This window comes from Brassica napus, unplaced genomic scaffold, assembly GCF_020379485.1.
Source record: "Brassica napus cultivar Da-Ae unplaced genomic scaffold, Da-Ae ScsIHWf_2515;HRSCAF=3252, whole genome shotgun sequence".
Classification (NCBI taxonomy): Eukaryota; Viridiplantae; Streptophyta; class Magnoliopsida; order Brassicales; family Brassicaceae; genus Brassica; species Brassica napus.
This window is the reverse complement of record NW_026015834.1, coordinates 1-21,929: the sequence shown is the minus strand read 5'-3', so window position 1 is coordinate 21,929 and position 21,929 is coordinate 1. Positions and strand designations below refer to the sequence as shown.

At 37.5% G+C, this 21,929-nt stretch overlaps 3 protein-coding genes, 1 non-coding gene and 1 pseudogene across 8 annotated transcripts; 1 reads left to right on the top strand and 4 right to left on the bottom strand.

The window, feature by feature from the left end:
• The first annotated feature begins 5,755 nt into the window (after positions 1-5,755).
• On the top strand, positions 5,756-8,068 carry LOC125601289 (U-box domain-containing protein 19-like). Its single transcript, XM_048773555.1, has one exon. It carries the CDS (start codon positions 5,810-5,812, stop codon positions 7,847-7,849), a length of 2,040 nt encoding a protein of 679 aa, XP_048629512.1. The 5' UTR covers positions 5,756-5,809; the 3' UTR covers positions 7,850-8,068.
• A 170-nt stretch (positions 8,069-8,238) lies between these two features.
• LOC125575168 (RNA-binding protein 25-like) lies at positions 8,239-13,249 on the bottom strand. Of its 5 annotated transcripts, none has more exons than XM_048773551.1 (8): positions 12,650-13,249; positions 11,415-11,671; positions 11,150-11,302; positions 10,642-11,035; positions 9,931-10,566; positions 9,270-9,853; positions 8,932-9,165; positions 8,239-8,434 (listed from the first exon to the last, which is right to left on the bottom strand). In XM_048773551.1, exons 1-8 carry the CDS (start codon positions 13,017-13,019, stop codon positions 8,417-8,419), a joined length of 2,646 nt encoding a protein of 881 aa, XP_048629508.1. In that variant the 5' UTR covers positions 13,020-13,249; the 3' UTR covers positions 8,239-8,416. The 5 variants fall into 5 exon arrangements, with proteins under 5 accessions (XP_048629508.1, XP_048629511.1, XP_048629509.1 ...); XM_048773554.1 differs by adding an exon at positions 12,376-12,452 and having other exon boundaries at positions 8,239-9,165; positions 12,650-12,928; XM_048773552.1 differs by adding an exon at positions 12,376-12,452 and having other exon boundaries at positions 8,239-9,165; positions 11,415-11,870; positions 12,650-12,889.
• Positions 13,250-18,232: 4,983 nt separating this feature from the next.
• On the bottom strand, positions 18,233-18,448 carry LOC125601290. The gene has a single exon (XR_007334162.1). It is a non-coding gene; the product is annotated as a small nucleolar RNA U3 (small nucleolar RNA).
• A 540-nt stretch (positions 18,449-18,988) lies between these two features.
• On the bottom strand, positions 18,989-20,021 carry LOC106362636 (transcription initiation factor TFIID subunit 11-like). The gene has a single exon (XM_022695074.2). It carries the CDS (start codon positions 20,005-20,007, stop codon positions 19,426-19,428), a length of 582 nt encoding a protein of 193 aa, XP_022550795.1. The 5' UTR covers positions 20,008-20,021; the 3' UTR covers positions 18,989-19,425.
• A 968-nt stretch (positions 20,022-20,989) lies between these two features.
• On the bottom strand, positions 20,990-21,853 carry LOC111201951 (annotated as a pseudogene).
• Between the last annotated feature and the right edge of the window lie 76 nt (positions 21,854-21,929).

The following is a 21,929-nucleotide window of genomic DNA, read 5'->3' as shown; positions in this document are numbered from 1 at the left end:
TGAGTACACTGGACATACAAGTGTGGAGATATGCAAACCAGCAGATGTTCCAGCAGCTATAGCATGAGAGCAAAGTATTTTCTCCACTGCATAGACACCACAATCACACTTTCCATGTTCCAAATCAACCACACAGTCCATGTTCCAAGTCAACCGCACAGTCCATTTTGCCACCTTTCACAAAGAATCGCCATCCATCAATTGGTTGTACCGTCATCGTATCCGCTATCTCCGATCGAACAATAAGCAAGTATTCAACACCTCGACTATGTTGAGTTGGGAGACTCAAAGCATCTTCTCTCCTTTTCCAAAACCACTTTCCTAGCTTCTCCCTTATGAACTCCAACAGGAACTGAACCGGAAATCCTCTAGCTCGCTTCAGAGCGGAATAAATAGATTCAGCGATGTTTCTTGTCTTTATGTTGTACATGTCCCCCTGACAATAAACCCTTGACCATAGGCTGACGTCGGCATTCTCTAAATACGTTGCAAGGTCCGGGTTTGCACTCCGTATCTCAGCCATGTACCGGTCAAAATCTGAAACCGTATGAGCATAAGCAGCACCTTTCACCAAGTACAAGAGATGTTTCCCTTTATACTTTTTGACAATGTTATCTTGAAGGTGATAATAACATATTCCTCGGGTTGCCCAAGGAAACACCTTATCACATGCACTTTTAATGGCCGCGTGCCGGTCGGAGACTATCACCAGAGGCTGCTCATCAGATACACAACTAGCCAATTTTGTGAAAAACCTTCCCAAGAAGGTTCATCTTCAGCATCTACGATTCCAAAAGCCAATGGAAATATCTGAAAATTCCCATCTTGTGCGGCTGAAACTAACATAACACCTCCATACTTTCCACTTAGGTGAGTCCCATCCACCACAATGACCCTTCTCTGATACTTAAAACCTTTGATAGAAGCTCCAAAAGAGAGAAATAGATACTTAAATATATTGATAGAATCAAGTTCTATAGCCGTGATAGAATCGGGATTTGCTAAGGAGATTTGCTCGAGATATGATGGCAGACGCGAATACCCATCTTTTGCTGATCCTCTCACCAATGTTTGTGCATATAAAAGTGCTCTGTATGAAGTGGTGAAATCAAGCGTCATGCCAAACATGTTCTTCATTGCATCAGTGATATGATGCGGATTCAACCCATCAATGATTCCAACACAATCAATGAAAAGCCTACCAACATACTTCGAAGTACAGTGTCTCCGCTGAACGAGTCGGTCTCCCACTAAGAATGTATGTTTTTCCACATACTTTGTTACCCAAAACGTGTTTGTCCCATGTTTCACACTCGCTTTGACCTTCCATTGACAACCACTAACCGGACATGTTGTTACAAGGAGAGTTTTCGTTGACTTGTATATTCTGAAGGAGAACCTAAACCTCACTATTGTCAACCGCAGCTCTGAAAGCAGTGCATCCTTGCTAACAAAACTCTGGTTGACATAGATATTGTTACCATTCGATCTTCTTCCTTCAATCTTTCTGATATCTTCAAAACACATATCATCATCTTCCTCATCCTAGTCTTCAACTTTCCATAAACACTGTAATCCTCACCATTCTCGTCCGCTTCAGCAACAATAGAGATACCAGCATCCTCCTCCCCATCGTCCTCCTCCCCATCATCCTCCTCCCCATTATCCTCCAAATCATCATCATCATCTTCAAAACATTCATCAGCTTCATCATCTTCTTCCCTGAACTTTGAAACCATTTCCACCTTGCTACGGCTTGATACACAAAACCGTACTCCATGCGTTTTGGTTATCTCGAGCAAGTTTTGAACTTGTCTATCACTTGTAACATGAATAGGAGGGGTGTCTGGAGCATGCATCATTTCTGCTGGGAATGAGTAGGTTATCTCCACAGATTTTGTGCTCATGTCCAGGTTATAATCTTCTTGATCCATTGCAAGAAGTTCATCATGTGTCAAACCTTCCTCCAAAAAAATGATTCTCGCTCCTTTGACATTATCACCCACAAAATCCCAACAGCAATCTTTCAACAACCATTCTCCATACACTGCATGTAACTAACACATTATCTACAAAAATTCAAAATAAAACACATTAGTAAACATAGAGAAAATGAAAGTTTACTAAACATTGACGCAGACGACATACCAGTAAGTCGTCTGGAAGACCTACCAGTAATTCGTCCAAACAGGTCATTTTTGCAATTGAATTTTAAATAGGACGACTAACAAGTAAGTCGTCCAGCTTTGTTTGTTAAAAAAAAAACCCTAGACGACTTACTGGTAAGTCGCCTAGGATAAACGGGTTAGTTTTGCATTTGACCGAATTGTGTCAAATATTTGACTTTTCCTGGACGACTTACTAGTAAGTCGTCTCCGGGAAAACAAAAATTTCAATATTTTATTAAAGCTAGACGACTTATTTGTAAGTCTTCTCAGGTTAGTTTGCAATTCGAAAAAAAAAGTTTGCAATTCGAAAAAGAAACTTAAATATTTAACTTTACCCAGACGACTTAGTTGAAAGTCGTCCAGGTAGACGACGTACGAAAAAGTCGTCCGAGATAAGCAAGGTTTGACCAGAACCTAGGAAATAAATCTGGACGACTTTGCTTATCCTGGACGACTTTCAAGTAAGTCGTCTTACTTAACGACTTCTGCGTAAGTCGTCTGGGAAAAGTTAAATATTTAAGTTTTATTTTCCAATTGCAAAAGTAACTTGGGACGACTTACAGATAATAGGTCCAGCTTTAATAAAATATTGAATTTTTTTTTTCCCGGAGACGACTTACTGGTAAGTCGTCCAGGAAAAATCAATTATCTGACACAATTCGGTCAAATGCAAAATTAACACGTTTATCCTAGACGACTTATCAGTAAGTCGTCTAGGGTATTCTCTAGATTTTTTTTTTAACAAACAAAGATGACGACTTACAAGTAAGTCATCCGTTTGACCAGAAGACCAGTTCTGTTCGTGGAGAAGACTTACCCGTAAGTAGTCTGGCTGTAGAAGACTTACCCACGAACAGATCTGGAAAAAAATTCAATTTCATACCTTAAACTAGTGAGATGACTTCTTTAGCACACATAGTCTTCTCCAACCACTCAGAATCTCAAACGAAAGTAACCCCCAAGAATAGTATGCTTGAATGGTTCTATCAACCATAAATAAAATTTGAATCAAAGGCTTGAGTTTTTTGGATGAATATGGAGGCAAAGTGAAAGAGATGTTGTTTTTAGTTCATAACAAGTGAGAAAGAGAGAGTGTAAATCGATTTTAGGTGCATTAAGAGCTTCAATTTGGTTGTTCACGGTGGTTGGGGTATTGATGACAATGACAATCTTGTAATTACTTGAAGATGATGAGGGTGAGAGAGTAAAAATGTCATTTTCGGAGAAAAAAAATGTGATGGCATTTTCGTGAATTATATGAACTTGTGGGGTGAATAAGACAAAAAAAATCCAAAAAAAATATGAGTTAATTTTAAGTTTGACTTTGAGTTTTGAGTCAATCTTGCAAAATGCTAACATTTATATTCTTAGCTGCACACTGCAATAATCACACATCTACGTCAATATGTAATTATCACATTACATACAATGCTTTTTCAATTAAATACATAACATTTTCTATTACAATTTTTTCATTTTTTTCAAGTTTTCCATCTGAGAAATATCCTAGGACAGCACTAAAAAAGTTTTTGTCACAAATATAAATTCTAACGATCAAAATGACCAAAATATTTCATTAAAAAAATTAATATACATTTATACCCCTAGAGTTAACTAATTCAAATCTTAGGGTTTAGAGTTAATCGGTGGAGACTTGAGATTGAGGTTTAAAATTTTATAAAATAAAAAATAAATATTAAAAATTTGAAATAAAAATTTGAAAAATAGTTTCGAAAAGTATTTTCGAATTACAAAAAGAAAATTTGAAAAAAAATTAAAAAAATAAAAAAAATTCGAATTTGAAAACATATAATCTAAAACTATAAGAAAAAAATTACTTTTTTTTATTTTTTATATATCTAGGGTATTAGAGTTCTTCTAGCTATTAAATGAAATATGTTGGTCATTTTCCTCCTTGTAATATATTTTTGTGACCAAAACTTGAAAATAGTCTATTTAGGAGAATTATCCTTTCCATTTTTCTTATACAATTTATTAATAAGATTTTATTTAACTTCTTTTCGATGGAATAGTTTTTGTAAACCATGATAAATTATATTATACTAATAAATTATTAAAGATTTATAAATTATATATGAACTTTATAAGATATTAATAGTTGTTATATACTTTTATATATGTATAATTCGTTATATAAAAAACATAAAATATTTATAGCCAATCTCTATTGTTCATTACTTCATATAATTATAAATAAAAATAAAATTTTATCAAAAATTATTTCTCTTTCTATAACTTTCTTAATTAGTTATCATAAATTATTAATTGTAATATTAATTAGATTATTTGGTAAATGGTATTAATTGGTTATAGACTTTTCTGTGGCCAAATTTTGGTTATAGATTTACGTTTAGTTTTAAAATCTAATTAAAATAAATAAAAGTTAAAAATCTTTGACCAATTAAGTTATAACAATTTTAAGACTTTACCAATGACCCGTAAACAAAATTCGCTTGCTAAAAAAATTCGTTTAAGTGACTTTTCTTTCAATATATCGAAGGACTTTAATAATAAAAGAGGTTATTTCGCATCATTTAAAAAATATATTTAAAATAGTGTACAAAATGTAATGAATTAGGAAAAAAAACAAGAAAATAATTCATATTTTTCATGTTAAATTTTTTCGTCCACAACTTTAAGAAATTTCAATTTACTTACTATTATATTCAAATAATAAAAATAAAACAAATCAAAAAAGTTTATTTTATAAAATTTGAATAGTAAAATAAATGATTTGTTAACAAATTAACCACATTTTACTATTATAAATAAATGAAAATTTTAAGTTCTGTAATTAAAAATATATCTTAATAAATAAATAAAATTATGTACCCACTATACAAAATTAACAATAATTTCAATACTAATATGAAAATAAAAAAGTATATTATTCAAAATTCGAACGAGAGATACAATATAAAACGACTCAACCCATAGTACTAGACATCGACTTCCCGAGCCATCGAAGTTCCTCTGCTTAGCTGATTAAGACAACAAAACAAGACAAACGCTCTTCTCTTCTCTCGACGGTTAGTAGGGTTGAATATTATATATAGGTATAGATAGAGGTGATATAGCAATAATATGTATGACAGTACTTTTTGATTTAATTGTGATGGTTATTTGGTTAATTATAATTTTGTTTGGTTATATGATCAAATGTCCCCATAAAAAACTAATCGCTTAAAATTGAAAATCAGAAAAAAATTCTTTGAAATTGTTTTCCCAACATCCTCGAAGTCTCCTTCAGCTCACATCATTGGATCAATCAATCAATTGAAATACGTGTTTATTCGTAGCTAAACATATTATAAAAAACAAAAATTAAATAAATAATTGAACTTGGAAAATTATCAGAACGGTCCTACAAAATTGTCGGCTACTTTCATCCATGCACTCAGGACAAACTGGTCCCGCATAACACATAATCGCCACTGCATATCACGTGGCAGATTGACAGACCCCAAAAGTTTGTTAACGAATCAAACCTCTTCACGTGTCGGAGATATGTAGAAAGTTGAAAAATGAAAGCCCACACGAATTGTATATATTCTCACGACACAAATATTCAGAAACTTCAACACACTCGAACAAAATATCATACTCATCAATATCATATTATGATCCCCACACAAAACCGACGGATTCTAACTTTTACGGCGGTACATCCATGCGAATCAGTCTCCATAACCACTCTCATTGACTCACTGATAAAAATTGCCGGCGAGATTCTCAGCTTCAAATCAAAGCATTTCTCCACCAACAAACGAAGCGTTAAAGAAACTCTCCGACATGTCCTTAATCTTTTGATCGTCTTCCAAGAAATCCGGGTCGGGTTAATACCAGCGGATCGTTCCTTTCCTCGTTCTGCAATCCTAAGCCTCTCAGAGCTCCACATCATCTTCCAGAAACTCGTGATTTTATTAGAAGAGTGTACACGAAAAGGAGGTAAGCTTTATATGTTGACAAACTCGGACCAAATCTCAGCTCATTTCCGGGTCTTGACCCGATCCATATCCACGTGCCTCGACACATTCCCAGTAGGATCCATTGAGTTACCTGAAGAAGTCAAGGAGCTAATCTATCTATTAATCCGCCAGACCCGTAAATACGAAGCAAGACCCGACCGGGATGACAAACGGGCCCTAGACTCTGTCTATTGGATCTTTAATCTGTTCGAGAACAGGATTAACCCGAACCGGGATGAAGTAGTCAGAGTTCTTGATCACGTTGGTGTCCGAAAATGGAGGGATTGCGTCAAAGAGATTGGTTTTTTAGGAGAAGAGATTACAGTAGAGGGTAAGGATAAGAACGAAATCGAGCTTCTCAGCAGCTTAATGGGATTTATATGCTACTGCAGATGCGTGATACTTGGCGGCATTGATGAAGATGAAGATAAGGGAGAAGAAGAAGAAGACGATTTGGTTATTCGTGGCTTAAACGTTGATGATCTACGTTGTCCAATTTCTCTAGAGATTATGAATGATCCAGTGGTTTTGGAAACAGGTCACACATATGATCGGAGCTCTATCGCGAAGTGGTTCTCCGCCGGTAACATCACGTGCCCTAAGACCGGGAAGAATCTAGAGAGTACCGTTTTGGTTGGTAACGTCTCCGTCAAGCAAGTGATTCAGAGTTACTTCAAGAAAGAGATTGATCAGAAGAGTATGAAGAAGAAGAAGAAGAAAACGAGTATTCCTGAAAGTTTAGCGGCGGAAGAAGCCGGGAAGCTCATCTCGGACTTTCTCGCCGGAGAATTGATAAACGGCGGCCCTAAAGAGATGGTAAAGGCGTTAGTGGAGATTCGGATTCTCACGAAGACGACTAGTTTCAACAGATCTCGTTTGGTGGAAGCTGGTGTGGTGGAATCGCTGATGAAGCTTCTTCGTTCTGGAGATCCGACGATTCAAGAGAACGCCATGGCTGCCATTTTGAATCTTTCGAAAGATATCTCCGGGAAAGTTCGAATCGGTGGAAGCGGCGGTGGATTGGAGATGATCGTGGAGGTTTTAAACGAAGGAGCGAGGAGAGAGAGTAGACAACACGCAGCAGCTGCGATATTCTATCTCTCTTCTCTCGGAGATTACAGCAGATCGATCGGCGAGATCCCAGATTCGATTCCAGGATTGTTGAGAATCGTTAAAGGTTGTGATTATGGAGATTCCCCGAAACGCAACGCGTTGATTGCGATTAGGAGTTTGCTGATTCAACATTCGGATAATCACTGGCGCGTCCTCGCCGCTGGAGCTGTTTCCGTTCTTTTGGATCTCGTGAGATCCGGCGAGATCGGTGATGGAGTCAAGGCGGATTCGATTGCGGTTCTCGCGAAAATTGCGGAGTATCCCGATGGGATGATCTCTGTGCTTCGTCGTGGAGGATTGAAACTCGCGGTCAAGGTTCTGGGTTCATCGGAGGTTTCGCCGGTGACGAAGCAGCACTGTGTCGTTCTGCTTTTGAATTTGTGTGTTAACGGAGGGAGTGACGTCGTTGGAGCCCTGGCTAAGGATCCGTCAGTCATGGGGTCGCTTTACACGGCGTTAAGTAACGGCGAGTGTGGAGGTGGGAGAAAGGCAAGTGCTCTCATCAAAATGATTCATGAGTTCCAGGAGAGGAAAACCGAGACGGGTTTAGAAAGAGAACGGTTCATACACGCCTGGTGATTTGGTACACACACTATACAGCAACTCTTTTGAGCTTTTTTTATCAGAGGGTTATGTCTACCATGAACGGTTCATATACATTAACTTCATTTGTATATGTTAAACATAAACTTCTATTGTTATTATTGTATAAATATGTACTTGTATCATCTGTAACTCTTAGCTTTGAGATTTTTGTAATAACCCAAGAGCTAATAATACTCTACTATTTTGTAATCAGTTTGTGGTTTTCAGATAAAAGCTGTGCACAAAATCAAAGTGTGTTGTGGTTATGCAACTGACTTTCTGGAAATAAGATGAGTAACTTTATCATAGAAACCAATATATCTACACTATGATCTAAACTGCTTTTCAGTTGTGATCTAGACAGTTAGACTAGTCCACAAATCTACACCCAAAAAGCATTTCAAATAAAATAATCCAAATTTATGTGCTCAGTGAATAATATTGGAAATACAACAAACATCATAAAAACCAATATTTATTGCACAAAGATAAAAGAGAATAATTAGGCGAGCCAACTTCTCACGTGCCCCAAATGTGAAATGCGAAATCTCTTATGGGCTCCTAGAGTCTCTTATGCCCCTATTTCATAATTATTTTTTTGATCAAAATCCAAACTCTCAAATCAAATCCTTCCCGGTCATCAAAACTAAACCCTAAACCCCCCCTATGGATTAGTGAATCCATGGGCAAATATCTAAATTATATACCTTTCAAATTCAAAAAAAAAAAAATTTAAAATCGTTTTTAATCATATTTTAATGATTTTTTCGAAAATATGGAAAACAACGTTTTTGGATTTTTGAAATATTTTTATCAAATTGTATAAATCAAATAAAAAATATTAACGTTTTCATTTTAATTTTATGATTTTTTTCGTTTGACATAAAATTAAAAGAACAAAAGGGTCCTTTTGAGATTGTGTTATGAGATATAGGGGTATGAGAGGATTTGTCTCTGTAAACATGGTGATTCTTCTTTAAATCCAAAAACAACAAGACCTTGAAAAAATTGGGGACGCAGCAAAGGAAGAAAAAGTCTTTAAACAAAAAAAAAAAGTATCAGGCTTTGGATTTTACCGGGACACCAGTTTCGACCCGCTTGATCTCGAAGATGAGCATTCTCCACATCTTGAGAACAAACATCTCAGCTTCTTCATCTAGTATCGATTGCAATAGCTCAAGCATTTGAGCCGCTTGCACGTGCTGTTGAGTGTTTAACACAATGAAATCTACCAGTGTGGCTTCCTCTTCTCCAAGAAACTCCATGATTTTCTTTGAGATCCATGGCCTCATTCTTTCGTGCAATTGGTGCTTTCAATGTTAAAAAACAACGAACAAAACATGTGAGCACAAAAACAAACTCACAGGCATTATTAAGGTATCATTAATCTAGAAGAAGTGCAATATGAGATTACCTTGTCATACATAGCCCAGTTTATCTCGTAAGAAAATAACTCTTCCTTTGTCTTTGGGATTGTATCTATCAATTGTTTGGCATCCATCAGCTTCTTGGTATCAGGTGTCTTTGCTTTTCCAGAATCTTTACCGTCTTTGGTTGAACCACCATGCCCGTCGCCTCGGTCCCTGGCTCTGTCTCTGTCCTTTTCCCGTTCCCTTTCCCGGTGGATTGGCTTATCATGAGAATGTTTGCTCCTATGCTTATCGCCTTCTGTTGTCTCTTCCTTGGGATTACTACTCGAAATTCGTTTTGCAAATTCAGCAGCTAAAGCCAAATGAGGTGGTGGTGTATTCCCTGAGCCACCGTGGGCCACGGCTTCCTGTTCCTCGGCTGAGTAATCTATAGGAACCAAAGGTTTCATCTTCTTATCCTTATGCGCTTCTTCTTCATCCTCCTCATAGAAAACAGAAGGTACAGATGTCCGTTTTCCGGATCCGACAAGCCCGAATCCCAATTTCTTGGAGGGAGCATGTGCCTCAGACCCACTGTTATTATCAACAGCCATGGACATTTCATTACCAGAACCATTTTGTTCCATATCTGCAATTAGGAAAGGGGTCCATTAGAAAGAGATACAGAAGGAGAAAGGGTAAGACAGAGAGGAACACACTCCTTACCTGATGCATGGTGCTCACTGAAAGATTCACCTACAGTTTGGAGAGTTGCCTTATTATCGTTTTCAATGGTTGATGTCTGATTCGGTTCACTTCCAATAACTGCATGTCCAGATAGGAGCCTTAAGGCATCTAACTGCTGTTGCTGCAACTTTTGCTCCTCAGCAATCCTCTTCGCCTCAGCAACCTCTTCCTCTTCTTTCAGTCTATCAGCCAAGTCATCCTCCTTCTCTCTTTGCCGCCGTCTTCTTCTCTCTTCTGCACTTCTATGCCATCTTCTTCTTGAATCATCATCGTCTTCATCCTCCTCTTCCTCATAGCGGATTTCCTTTTTCCTCTTACGCTCTTTGTCTTTCTCCTTCTCCTTCTCGTACTGTCGTTCCTTCTCCTTTTCTCTTTCTTTGCGTTCCCACTGTCGAAGACGAGTCTGGTAAGCGCGCTCCGCATCCTCAAGCTTCCTCCTGTGCTCTCTCTCTTTCCTCAATCGTTCTCGTTCAGCCTCCCTCTCATATCTATCCATTTCTTGCTCCTTTTCACCTCTATCTCTGCTTCTACGGTCATTTCTCTTACTCCAATCAGGTGAACTTGTGTCAGGCCTACTGTGTTCTCCAGGAGTCTCAACATCATTTGCAGTGGAATCTACATGAGCGAGACATTTTGTCAGACAAATGATATAAGTAAAACAAAAGGACTAGTGGGGGCAAAAAAACAGACCAGTCCGAGATACGTTAGTGTTGGAGTCTCCATCCTTAGATTTGAAAGCAAGCTCTATGCCTGAAACATCAGCAGGTGGGGGTGGGGGTGGTGGAGGCAAAGGGTTGGTCTTTGACCTTTCTTCAATAGCATTGTCAATTTTCTCCTTAGCCTCATTGTCAGCTTCTCTTTCTTCATCAGTTAGAAGTGCAGAATTAGCAATATCAATGTTTTCTTTACTCTTTGGCTCTCCATCCTTTCCCGTCTCCCCAACGGTGGGCGCAGCAGATATTACAGATTTTTCTCGCTCACTCTCAGGACCTTCACCTTGACTTTCCTTGGCTTTCTTTGCATTCTCAATTTTCTTCTCAACATATTTTAGCAAATACTCCTTTGTTGCTTGATTAACATTCACCTAGCAGCCATTTAAAATAAAAGATGAGAAACACGTTAAGAGATAGCTCAGAACTGCCTCAACTTGGATAAACAAAAACATAACTAAAAATTGGGTAGAGAGATGCGTGATTACCAAAAGCTCTTGTCCATCTATAGTTAGTTTGGTAAGTAGGCGTATTGCACGAAGACTCCCTTCAGCTGATTCAAATTCATAGAATCCAAAACCTTTAGGTTTCTTGGTGGTCGGATCTTCCGCACGTAAACAGCCTTTGACATGACCACAAAACTGCAAAACAATGGCAAGATCAATATTCAGAATATATTAAAAGGGGAGCTAAACAGAGACAGCCTTAGAAGTTATGAATGGGGAAACTGCAGATAGAAAGAAGAAAGCAAACCTCGAGAATAGACATCATAAAGTCATTTTCCACGGTTGCTATCTTGCCAATGTAAATAGTGGTCTGGGGTTTCTCTGCAGGTGGTGCGAAAGGCGCAAGAACTGGTCTAATCATAGGAGGCATAACGGGACGGAGACCAGGCATTCCTGGGATAGGTGGACGTTGTACAAGTGGTACAGCGCCGACTGTACCAGGAGGGCGCATAATAAAACCCGGACGAACCATTGTTGGATACGGAGAAGGATACCGGAGAACCCCTGCATCAACAAAACAAAACAAGTCTCTGGAAATTCATCAGTAAATGTTCTACATGTTAACAGAACAACGGCAATAAGCATAAATCAAGAGTGCCATGAAGCGGAATTGAAAATGCATTGTGTAATGTTACCACAAACTAGAGCAAATTAGATATGGACACCAGAGTAGTACAAATACCACCAGGATGAACATAGAAACCTGAAGGACACATTAAGAAGATAGAACCAGTATCGCAGTTATTTTTACCACATTAAGTAGTTTGTACCTCATAGGAAAACTTTAAAGAGATAAGAATCTATAACCATCTCACAAACGTTGGATTTGAGATTAGATAATATCAGAATGCCCATCATCACATGTCCACGTGGAACTTATAAAAACTAGTATTTCCCATCATGATAACTATATCTCAACCATTAGCAGGTTGGAAAAGAAAGAGATATATGTGGAAGCCTTAAAAGAAATAGCAATACCTCAAAGCCAAGACCAAGGAGAAGTCAGTCGCTACAAAAGCTTTGTTTTCGGAAGTTCAAAGTTCTCAAAAAGCTACAATGAATCTCAATTTAACATAAAATTTGGGAGCATGATGCAATTCTTTCAAGATCATTAAGGTCAGGGGGTTTTGGTTAAAATGTGTTTAAAGAGTGTGGTTATAGAGCTACACTAACTAACTAAACAAAAGGAAGGAGGATATTGCGCATACCAACATGAGGGAGGCGTAGAAGTGAGTTGGTCCCTACCCAATATTTGAAGCCTTGCAACGTTTCTCAATCAAAGACGCTGTATGAGAAAACACCCGGTGGTCATCGGTGACACTAATCTATTACTTTCTACCCTAATTAAACTACATTCATATATAGTTCCACTTTCGCTACTTTTGCGAATCAGATTCCAACATACACACACAAATACACACACAAAAAAAAAAAAAAAAAAAAAAAAAAAAGAAATAGAGAGAAAGGATAAAAGGAACCCACCGGGAGGAGGAACAGCGGGATAGCCATTAGGCATAGGCGTGAAAGGTCTCATACCATTGGGAGGAGGCTGGGATTGATAAGGCATGGATCCTGGAGGAGGAATAGGGTTTTGAAAGTTGGGAACCTGAGGGAACTGCATCCCGGGACGGAATTGTGGTGGCGGCGGAAGATTGGGGACAAGCGAACCAGGAATCTGAGGCGGAGCATACGGCGGACCTGGTTGAAAGATCTGTGGTTTGGTTGGGTCGAGTGGCTGTGGGTGTTGTTGAGGCGGTGGCGTTGGTGGATTTGGATTGGGAATCGGAGTAGATGGCTCTGGTCTGTGCGAATTGGGATCTACCGTCGCCGGAGAAGAAGAATTGTCGGCCATGGGAGTCTTAGTTGCGTAATGACTTCACCGTATCTGGAGTTTTGCCCTAAAATTCGATTTCTCCAATCTTAAACTCTTGTCAACTTGTTTGGGCTGTGCCCTTTGTTTGTTTGTTTGCTGTTACACGTGTTTTTATACTGTAGGCTTTTCTTTGTAAAACTCAGATTTATTAGTAGGACTTTTACCAAAGTATTAAATTTTCATTGTTAAATTAACGAATGTTTTTTTTTACTGATTTTTTGTGGTAAATTATGATATATTTTTAGCTAAATTTTGTTTCATAAATCAACCCGAAATAGGAATAAACACCCTTATTATAAGTTCGACTCGAACAAAATCACTATATTCAAATGTTTTCTAACTAGCTTCGCTCGATCCATCACGCGTTTCATTTCGAATCAAAAATCCTAAAATATCGCTTATCGTCTCAACCTTTGATGAGAGTTACATGAATGTGAACTTGACTTCGTTTCCTCGGATGCTGGGACTTCCCACCCTATAAACTCGTCGAGGCTTGCTATCATCACTAACTATGAAGCGCTAAACGAACACGAGAGGATAATACAAAGAAGCACTATCCAAGTGAAGAGTTCCCTTAAACCGTTTGCACAAACTCGACTCCGCTTCCAAGGAGCCGATTTGAAAAGAGAGATCCAAGGACCACTCAACCCAAGATTGGATAGTCTTTACATGTTTCATTGACAAAATGAAACAGATCAGAGCTCGTTAAAATTAAGCTTCCCGGTTCCAGAAGTCAGGCTTTGTGATTCATGTAAGGTATTTAGAGGGATATCTTGGCTGAATCCCTCCTCCTTTTAGCACAAAATGTTGGATCCTAAAATCCACTCAGAAATATGGTACATGCTGATGACTATGGAAAGTGTATGTTTTATTGATAGAAAGGTGATCCAATTCTCTCCATACCAAAACTATAGTCTCATTACATTCATATTCCCTTGTTCTTAGACACCTATTTGTATTGATCGACATATTCAAACATTTCTATCAATTAAACCTACACCTTCCATAGTCATTTGTCTAGTCCCAACAACTTTTGTCGTTGACAAAGAACAGAGCATTGCAACAAAGGAGAATACTCTACAAGGCAATAATCCTACGTTTATTATTTTCCAACCTCTTAACGCTGGCTTATACTACCACCAGAACTAAGAAAATTAATGCATAGAAAAACTTACACAGTTAATTCTCAAGAAATCTTAAGGGACTGGACTTGAAGACTTTACACCAAGATAAATAGACCAATTCACATGACGCATTAATTCTGATCAAGTGTATTACTAATCCATCTCTAATCCATTACTAATCCATTACTACACACTTAAGTGTATTACTATTACCTTATCCAATCAAATGTTTGTCTTGATTCGTTGATCCTCTGAAGCAACACCTTTCTTCTCATCGTACATCAGTAATCATTTGTCTCGGATATGGTCTTGATATTGGTCAGACGTTAGTTGTTAGTTGTTACAAATAGAGAAGGATCATATGTTCAAGTTGCTGTGTTTTCTCTATTGTTTTTGTTTATTTTTAGTCTTGATTCTTGATATGGTGTATAAAGCTGTTTTCTTCTAATAACATTCTAATTGGTTTCTAATTTATTGCTCCGTGATGAAGGATATGATCAAGAGGGTGCCAGAACGGGCAAGAAAGTCCTAATGTATGTTATGATGACAGCACAGTGGCATAGGCGAAACTGTAGCTTTTGTGACTTTTCCCAAAAGCACAACATGATGGTCAATCAAAGCTTGAATCTTTCTCCTTCAACAAGAAACTGAAAGAAGATCAATGAGAGCCTTATCTGCAAACAAATCAACATGTCAAGGTCTGAAAGCTATTAATACTCCAAACATGTTCTTGTCTCAGCTTTAGAGCTATAGCTCAACTATTTGCGAGAGAACATAAGCACCAACCGTCCAAACTAGTATGCAAAATGTCACTAACTAGCCTTCACTGTCTCATCTCTTAGACAAGGATTTCACATCACAAATCATCGTAGAGAGGTTCTATAAGGAAAGACAACTCAAATTTGTAGTAACAATCATTCATGCTTCCATGATTGTCCTTAAATTTTGACTTCTACTTAACAAAACTCATCAATAGTTCGAATCCCTTATATATTAAAAGAAAAGCATTGTAGTTAATGCTTTCACACCAAGTTGGACACATGTCAATTGGAGAGACACTCTCCCAGATATATTTCCTTATTCACCCTTTTTGAGCTGATTTTGTAAATAATTTTCACGTGATCTTCTCACGTAACGTTGTTCTTGTGGATTCTTATTACTTTCGACTGAAGATGTAGAGATCATCTGTGTCGGCTTTCCGCGGAAGAAGAAGAGTAACAGTGTTAAGAACCGAGATTTAATATGTTACAAGAAGAAGAAGTCCGAAGAAGAGATAAGAAAAGAGAAGTCGAGGAGAAACACTAACCCGAAAGTACAAACCTCTTCTATATATACTATTTAATCTCTCAATCTCCTAATCTTTCTCTCTGAATCACTGAAGGAATTCTCTGTTACTCGCAAGAACAGAACGGAGATAGAATGCCATTTTTTTCAAAAAAAAAAAGAACAGAACGGAGAAGATGATCACGATCTGATCTCACGAAGGCAAGTAAAGCTAATGATGACAAACGTAAAAGGCAGGAGCAAGATGCAAAAGATGAACCAACTACATGTATCTATAGCTTTTTCATGTATCTTTTGCTATGCTTCGGAGTTCTAATGCTTCGGAGTTCTAATGCTTCGGAGTTCTCACGTAACGTTGTTCTTGAATGTGTCAAACCATGAGCATGGTTGAACTATAAATATGTTACAAGAAGAAGAAGTCCCAAGAAGAGATAAGAAAGGAGAAGTCCGAGAGAAACACTAACCCGAAAGTACAAACCTCTTCTATACTCTCGAATCTCTCAATCTCCTAATCTTTCTATCTGAATCGCTCAAGGAGTTCTCTGTTACTCGCAAGAACAGAGCGGAGAAGATGATGATGTCTCTTCATCCTAACGTTGTTCTTGAACGTGACTTCTTCTTCTCACATAACGTTGTTCTTCAACGTGTCAAACTATGAGCATGCTTGAACTATAAAGAGTATAGAAGAAGTTTGTACTTTCGGGTTAGTGATAAGATTTGAGAGTACAGAGAGTCCTAAGAAGAGATAAGAAAAGAGAAGATGATGACGTCCCAAGAAGAGATAAGGAGTTCTCTATTACTCGCATGAACATAACGGAGAAGATGATGACGTCTCTTCCTTTTCTCTTATAAGGGATTTGTGACACTATAATGTATTCAACGTACCAAAAGATACAGAAAGTAGTAAACATTGGAATATTAGTCATTAATCAGGACTAGAAGAATCTCTCTTTTTTTCTTGTGTTGTGCAATTTCTTGTATGACTAATGGCTATGAGAGTCACGTAGAAACCAAAAAAAAGAAGTTATATTCATATGTGACTGTTATTAGTTCTGAGTTGGAACTTCTGATTTTGGGTTTACCGAACCGAAGTTCCGAGTTGGAAAGTCTATTGAAATCAACGAAGATAACCAATTCGTATAATGCTGGCCAAGGCAAAAAATATATGATAATCAACGAAGATAATCAATTTATGGCAATATAATTAAATCGTATTGTGCTTGCCAAGGCAAAAATATATGATAATCAATTCGATTTTAACTGGGAAACTAAGTTTTAGGAAGATTCAACCCATGCATGATTCTAATTTTCTTATCCTTGCGAACTTTAATACAATACTGAATGGGTTGTCACATCCAATGTACTGTATTGGTATGGTATGTATAAGTTTGTTTAGTTTTTGATTAGTTACTTAAAGAGGTCGTGTAGGATGGTTCAGCTAACAATTTTCATCTTATTTCTATTATTTGTTTAGACCTTTGTGGAGCTATGGTTGATGTAGGGGAGTTGCAACAACTTGAAGAACTAGGACCTGACGATATATTTAAGAATTGCATGTGTTTCTTGGTTGGCGATAAGAAATTAGAGTGTGCCCTAATTTTCATCTTCTTCTGCTTGTATGGTCACAGGATTCCTATGCCGGCAAATTGAAGTTAATCTTGGAGAGTCTATCAAACTTGAAGACTTTTTCGTTTACTTAGTATTCTATTTACATTTGTATTTTTGTTTGGCTTTTAACATCTTGCTTAAAAACTATGATGATAAGTTTTATAATTATGCATCTTAATAAAAATGAACTTTTTAGTTATAAGAGAGTTTTTCTATTGTTTAAATATGCTTTTACCATTTTTGGGGAAAAGTATACGATGAAGTCGTACTTCATCAATCATACATTTTTGAAGTTTTCCTCCGTTGTTTTCTTCCTTTTCATGACAGGGAACGATCATAGAAAATGTAATGTTGTACGTCCAGCCCATTAAACTTAATCTTGGGCCTCCTTTCCTTTTGAACATAATTAAATTGAGCTACGTGTATTACAAGATTGAGCCTCCTTCCATTTGTCTTACTCTCTATGTTCCTAAATGTAAGATGTTTTACAGAATTTTGATGTTCCAATATATAAGATGTTTTCATTTTCCTAGATAACTTTTACTTTATTAAAAATTGTGTATCCAATCACATTTTAATATTCTATTTTATAATTGGTTGAATACCATTAATTTATAGTTTTAACGATATTTTTTAGACAAAAAGTAGTTTTCTTAATATATGTGTTTCTACGTAAACATCTTATATTTAGGAACATATGAGTATTATATTACATTTTTAGAGCCTTCAAAAATCTCAAATTTTTCTATACAATAAAACAAAATTAATTTAACAAAAAAAGACTACATAATAGTAAAATAAAAATGAGAAAATACTTTACTCATTTTGTATCATATCCATCTTTAATAAGTTTGCAACATGTTCTAATAAATAAAGGACAAAAATTGCAAATACATACTCTATTTTTGATTTCAAACATTAAATCACCGAGTAAATTCACTCCACGTAGGACGCGGGTTATTACCTAGTTGAGATGATGAAACAACACATCTTGAGAGAAAGAAGACAAATGTAGAGTTTGGAAAGGTGAAATCTGGGTTATGAAATATTTAGAAAAAAGTAATGGGTTTAATGTAAGAAACTAAAAGTTGCAAGGAAAAACAAAAGCTCAAACGCACATGAGGATTTATTGTTTTTGCAAACTTGAAGTAAAAAAAACAAGAAAAAATGGGAGGATGCCTGTCAGACAACCGTGCGACCACTCCGGAGAGGTCAGACCTAACCGGATAGCGATCCTCTACAGCGCAGAGAGTCCAAAGACAGTCATAGCCGTTAATCACACTCAGATCGCACGGTCATGATTCATCAACCAGGTTTAGAGGACTGTCTCCTTAGAAATCAAGGATACAGAGGTACGAGCCTATAGAACAGATCCTGTTCAAGTAAGGTCGTGACTTGTATCTTCTTCTCTTCTCTATATAAACAACACAGCTTCTCTCTGTGTGTTCCGATGTGGGAGGAATAAACAACTTCAAATGCCCTATACGCGACCCTTTCATATCTCAACACACTAATGCCTCTGATACGCCGTCGTTTAGTTATCTCAATGTCTGATGAAAGAAGCTGTGAAACAAAGGTTTATTTTCTTAATCAGAATCTCATTCTGCTTAAACCCTTTTCGATTAACGTTTCTTGGAAGTCTCTTCGGTTGTGGGGTAAGGTCTCGGTGGCTCTACGAGATTCTGGGTTGAGAAGATCAGCTCTCACTCAGGAAAAGTTTTCAAATTTTGTAAATGTAACAGAGAATTTGGTGAATCGCTTTTTGATATTGTGAAATGTTTTTCCTTCTATGTTGAATTTTTAGGATGTGTGGAACTTTTTTGAAATTGTTTGATGGGTTTCTATTAGACTTTTACGTTACTTGGTCGAAGTTTTGAATTGATGCAAAATAATGGGAGTACCAGATTTATCTGAAGACTCCTAACAGGGAGTAAGTGATGATTCTCCTCCCACGAGAACCAGGCTTGTTCTTTATGACTTCATTTGGCTCGGGATCATTACAGTAAATGGTATTTAGGAGACAACTGTCAATCTGAATCATGAAAAGAAACATGATTGGTACATAGAAACACAAAAAGCTAAAAAACTTGATAGTGAGATTTTGAGCATGTGAATTGAGGCTTAGTCAGGTTTTGGTACATGTGCATAAATCATTCACGACTTTAACGCAAAGACTTTTATTTATGTCTGTTTTCTTGGGTTGTGATTTGTGAACTATGTTTTCATTCCCTTACCGGTCTATTTGTCTTTTTTTTATCCGAATAGTACCAGCACATTTATAAAGCAAAACAGAAAACAAAACAATTCTTATGTTATGGGTTTGGCTTTTAAGATATAGTGATTTGTCTTTCTCAGAGTCACTCTCTGACTTAGCGGAAAAGGCGGGGAACTGTCCTTTGTATCACTTTCCCTTGGAGCTTGAGCCTGCGGTAGGACTCTCGGATATGGCAAGGCCTGATGTGTCCTGCTTCGTTCCTTTTTACCATAATTAGTCGAGCTGTTTCCACGAGCTCACCAACAAACATTTTTGCTATACCACTAATAACCGAAAGCCTAGGGTCGTCGTTGTTCATATTCTTAATCCCTGTTATACTCTCTAATAGCTTCTTCATGTTTGATTTATGAAGAGTAGATCTCCTGAAACATTCATATCTGCTCATTTGATCCTCTGTGAATTGCGATATAACGGCATGCATCTTGGCTACCTTCTTCTCACGATCACTAGCTTCAACAGTTGGGATTTGGGTGAGATCAACTTCCATATTGTCAGAGGTTTTAAGTTTCTTCACCTGACGGAGATGGCCAACATCTTCTTCACTGCCATCTACGCCTCTGCCACTGTCGGAAACAGGTGATTCTGGAGGAGATTCATCTCGCTCCTCCTCCTCCTCCTCCTCCTCCTCAATTGCTGCTTCAAAAGGATTTTTGTAACGTTTCATAAAAAAATACATTTATTTAATTAAATATATGGGACTCCATTATATACTCATGTTTGTCTTAGTAGAATAAGTTGGCTTTCCGATGTGGGACAACTTGTATATATAATATCTTGCTCGCCAAACAATAGACTTCACTTCTCAAACATACAACTGAAACTCAAATGTTCAAAGCTATCGATCAAACTATCAGAAACAGAGCATCCTCTTGTCGACCAAAGTACCTCTCTTTTGGATTAAGAACTGCTCTAAGCCAAGGTGCAGAGAACTCTGCTCTGTTTCTATATGCTTTTCTTTCCTTTTCTGTAAGGCCGGCCAATCGTTTTAATCGCAACAATGTATTAGTTTCTAAGCTAAACTGCAATTTATTACCCCAAAAAGAAAACAGAGTTTCTCTCAGAGAAAACATAGAGGTGGAACAACGTGTGCTTCCCATAGAGGGTTAAGAAACTATACAATAGTTAATCTATCATCACCAGTTCTATAGATTTTAAAGAGAAACAAACGAAATGGAAACATAATCTGAAGGATGGTGAATTCTGGTAGTTTGCGTGAATAAGCCTTACAAGACATATATCTCTGTGATGATGCAGGTTGAGTAACTCTGCTGAACTTGAATGGAACAAAGTTGTGGAACCTATTATGAGACTGTACACCGAGACTGTTCTGATGGATACACTATACAACTAAAAGGAAGTGCTATGGCGTGATAACATCAAGATGCTGACACAGACTTTGCTTCTTGTCAAGCCAAGGAACCTATTGGACCATCTAGAATAGGCTAACTTGGTTTGACAATATCAAATTACTGCTGCTGCTAATATCGTTGTCTATATGCGATTTGCGTTCTTTTGTGCTAAAAAAAACTATATCATAGTTAGAATACAGAGGGAGAAATAAAAAAAACTCACAGGCTCATGAAATACATGATCATATCTGTAGCAATTTCTAAAGAGGAAAAATGAGTCACTGAATACAAAGTGGAATCTGGAACAAGCGCTCTCATGAATCATTATCAATTAAGAAACTATATCATAGCTAGAATACATAGACTCATGAATCATGATCAAAATGTGACACTGAATAGAAATGGAATCTGGAATATGTACAATGCTCTCGTGAATCATGATCTAAATGTGACACAGAATAGAAATGGAATCTGGAATAAGTACAACGCTCTCGTGAATCATAATGATTCTATATTTACCTCCGACCTCGCTTGATAACGCACAACACTTTATCCTTCATTGCTTCTTCGACAAGCCTATACTCTTCCATAATCCAGGTTCTCAACACTTGTTCTCCGTCCACAATATCAAAATATCTGCCTTTATCCTCTTCGTAAAACTTGAAAACCCTCTTGTAACCCATTACCTCACGGCTCATCGAGAAGATCGGATTATCCTCTTCCATGATCCTCCAGCGACCGCTTTCGCATCCATCGGTATAACCACACGCCTCTGTCCGGTTTGCGAAGATGCAGAGTCCAGATTCTGTAGACCTCTTATCTTCATGATCCACAAGCGTCGATGGATGCACGCAGTACACGTCGTTGGTAACGTAGCAAGGCCATTCGTTTCCACCAGAATCAAATATCACCTGCAGATAATATGCACCATCGTCTTGTGGATTGGCTAAACGGATTCCATAAGCTGTCAACGACTGTGTTGCAGGAAGCGGATCTGATGAGCACGAGAAATGCTTGGCTAGCAAGAAACTGATCTCGGTTTGGAACAAAAGCTGAATCTTGCAAACCACGTGATCTTGCTTAGGGTTCCACTTACTCGGGAGCCTGTACTGCTTCATCACCCATGTTCTCTTGTAACCTCTCGCTTTTGTTTCTCAGCAGAACGTGGAGAATCTTCTTGAACATAATGTGATAGAATCGTCCCAGTATCCTCGTGTTGTTGGATCAGTTTATCTGACCTCTGATCTCC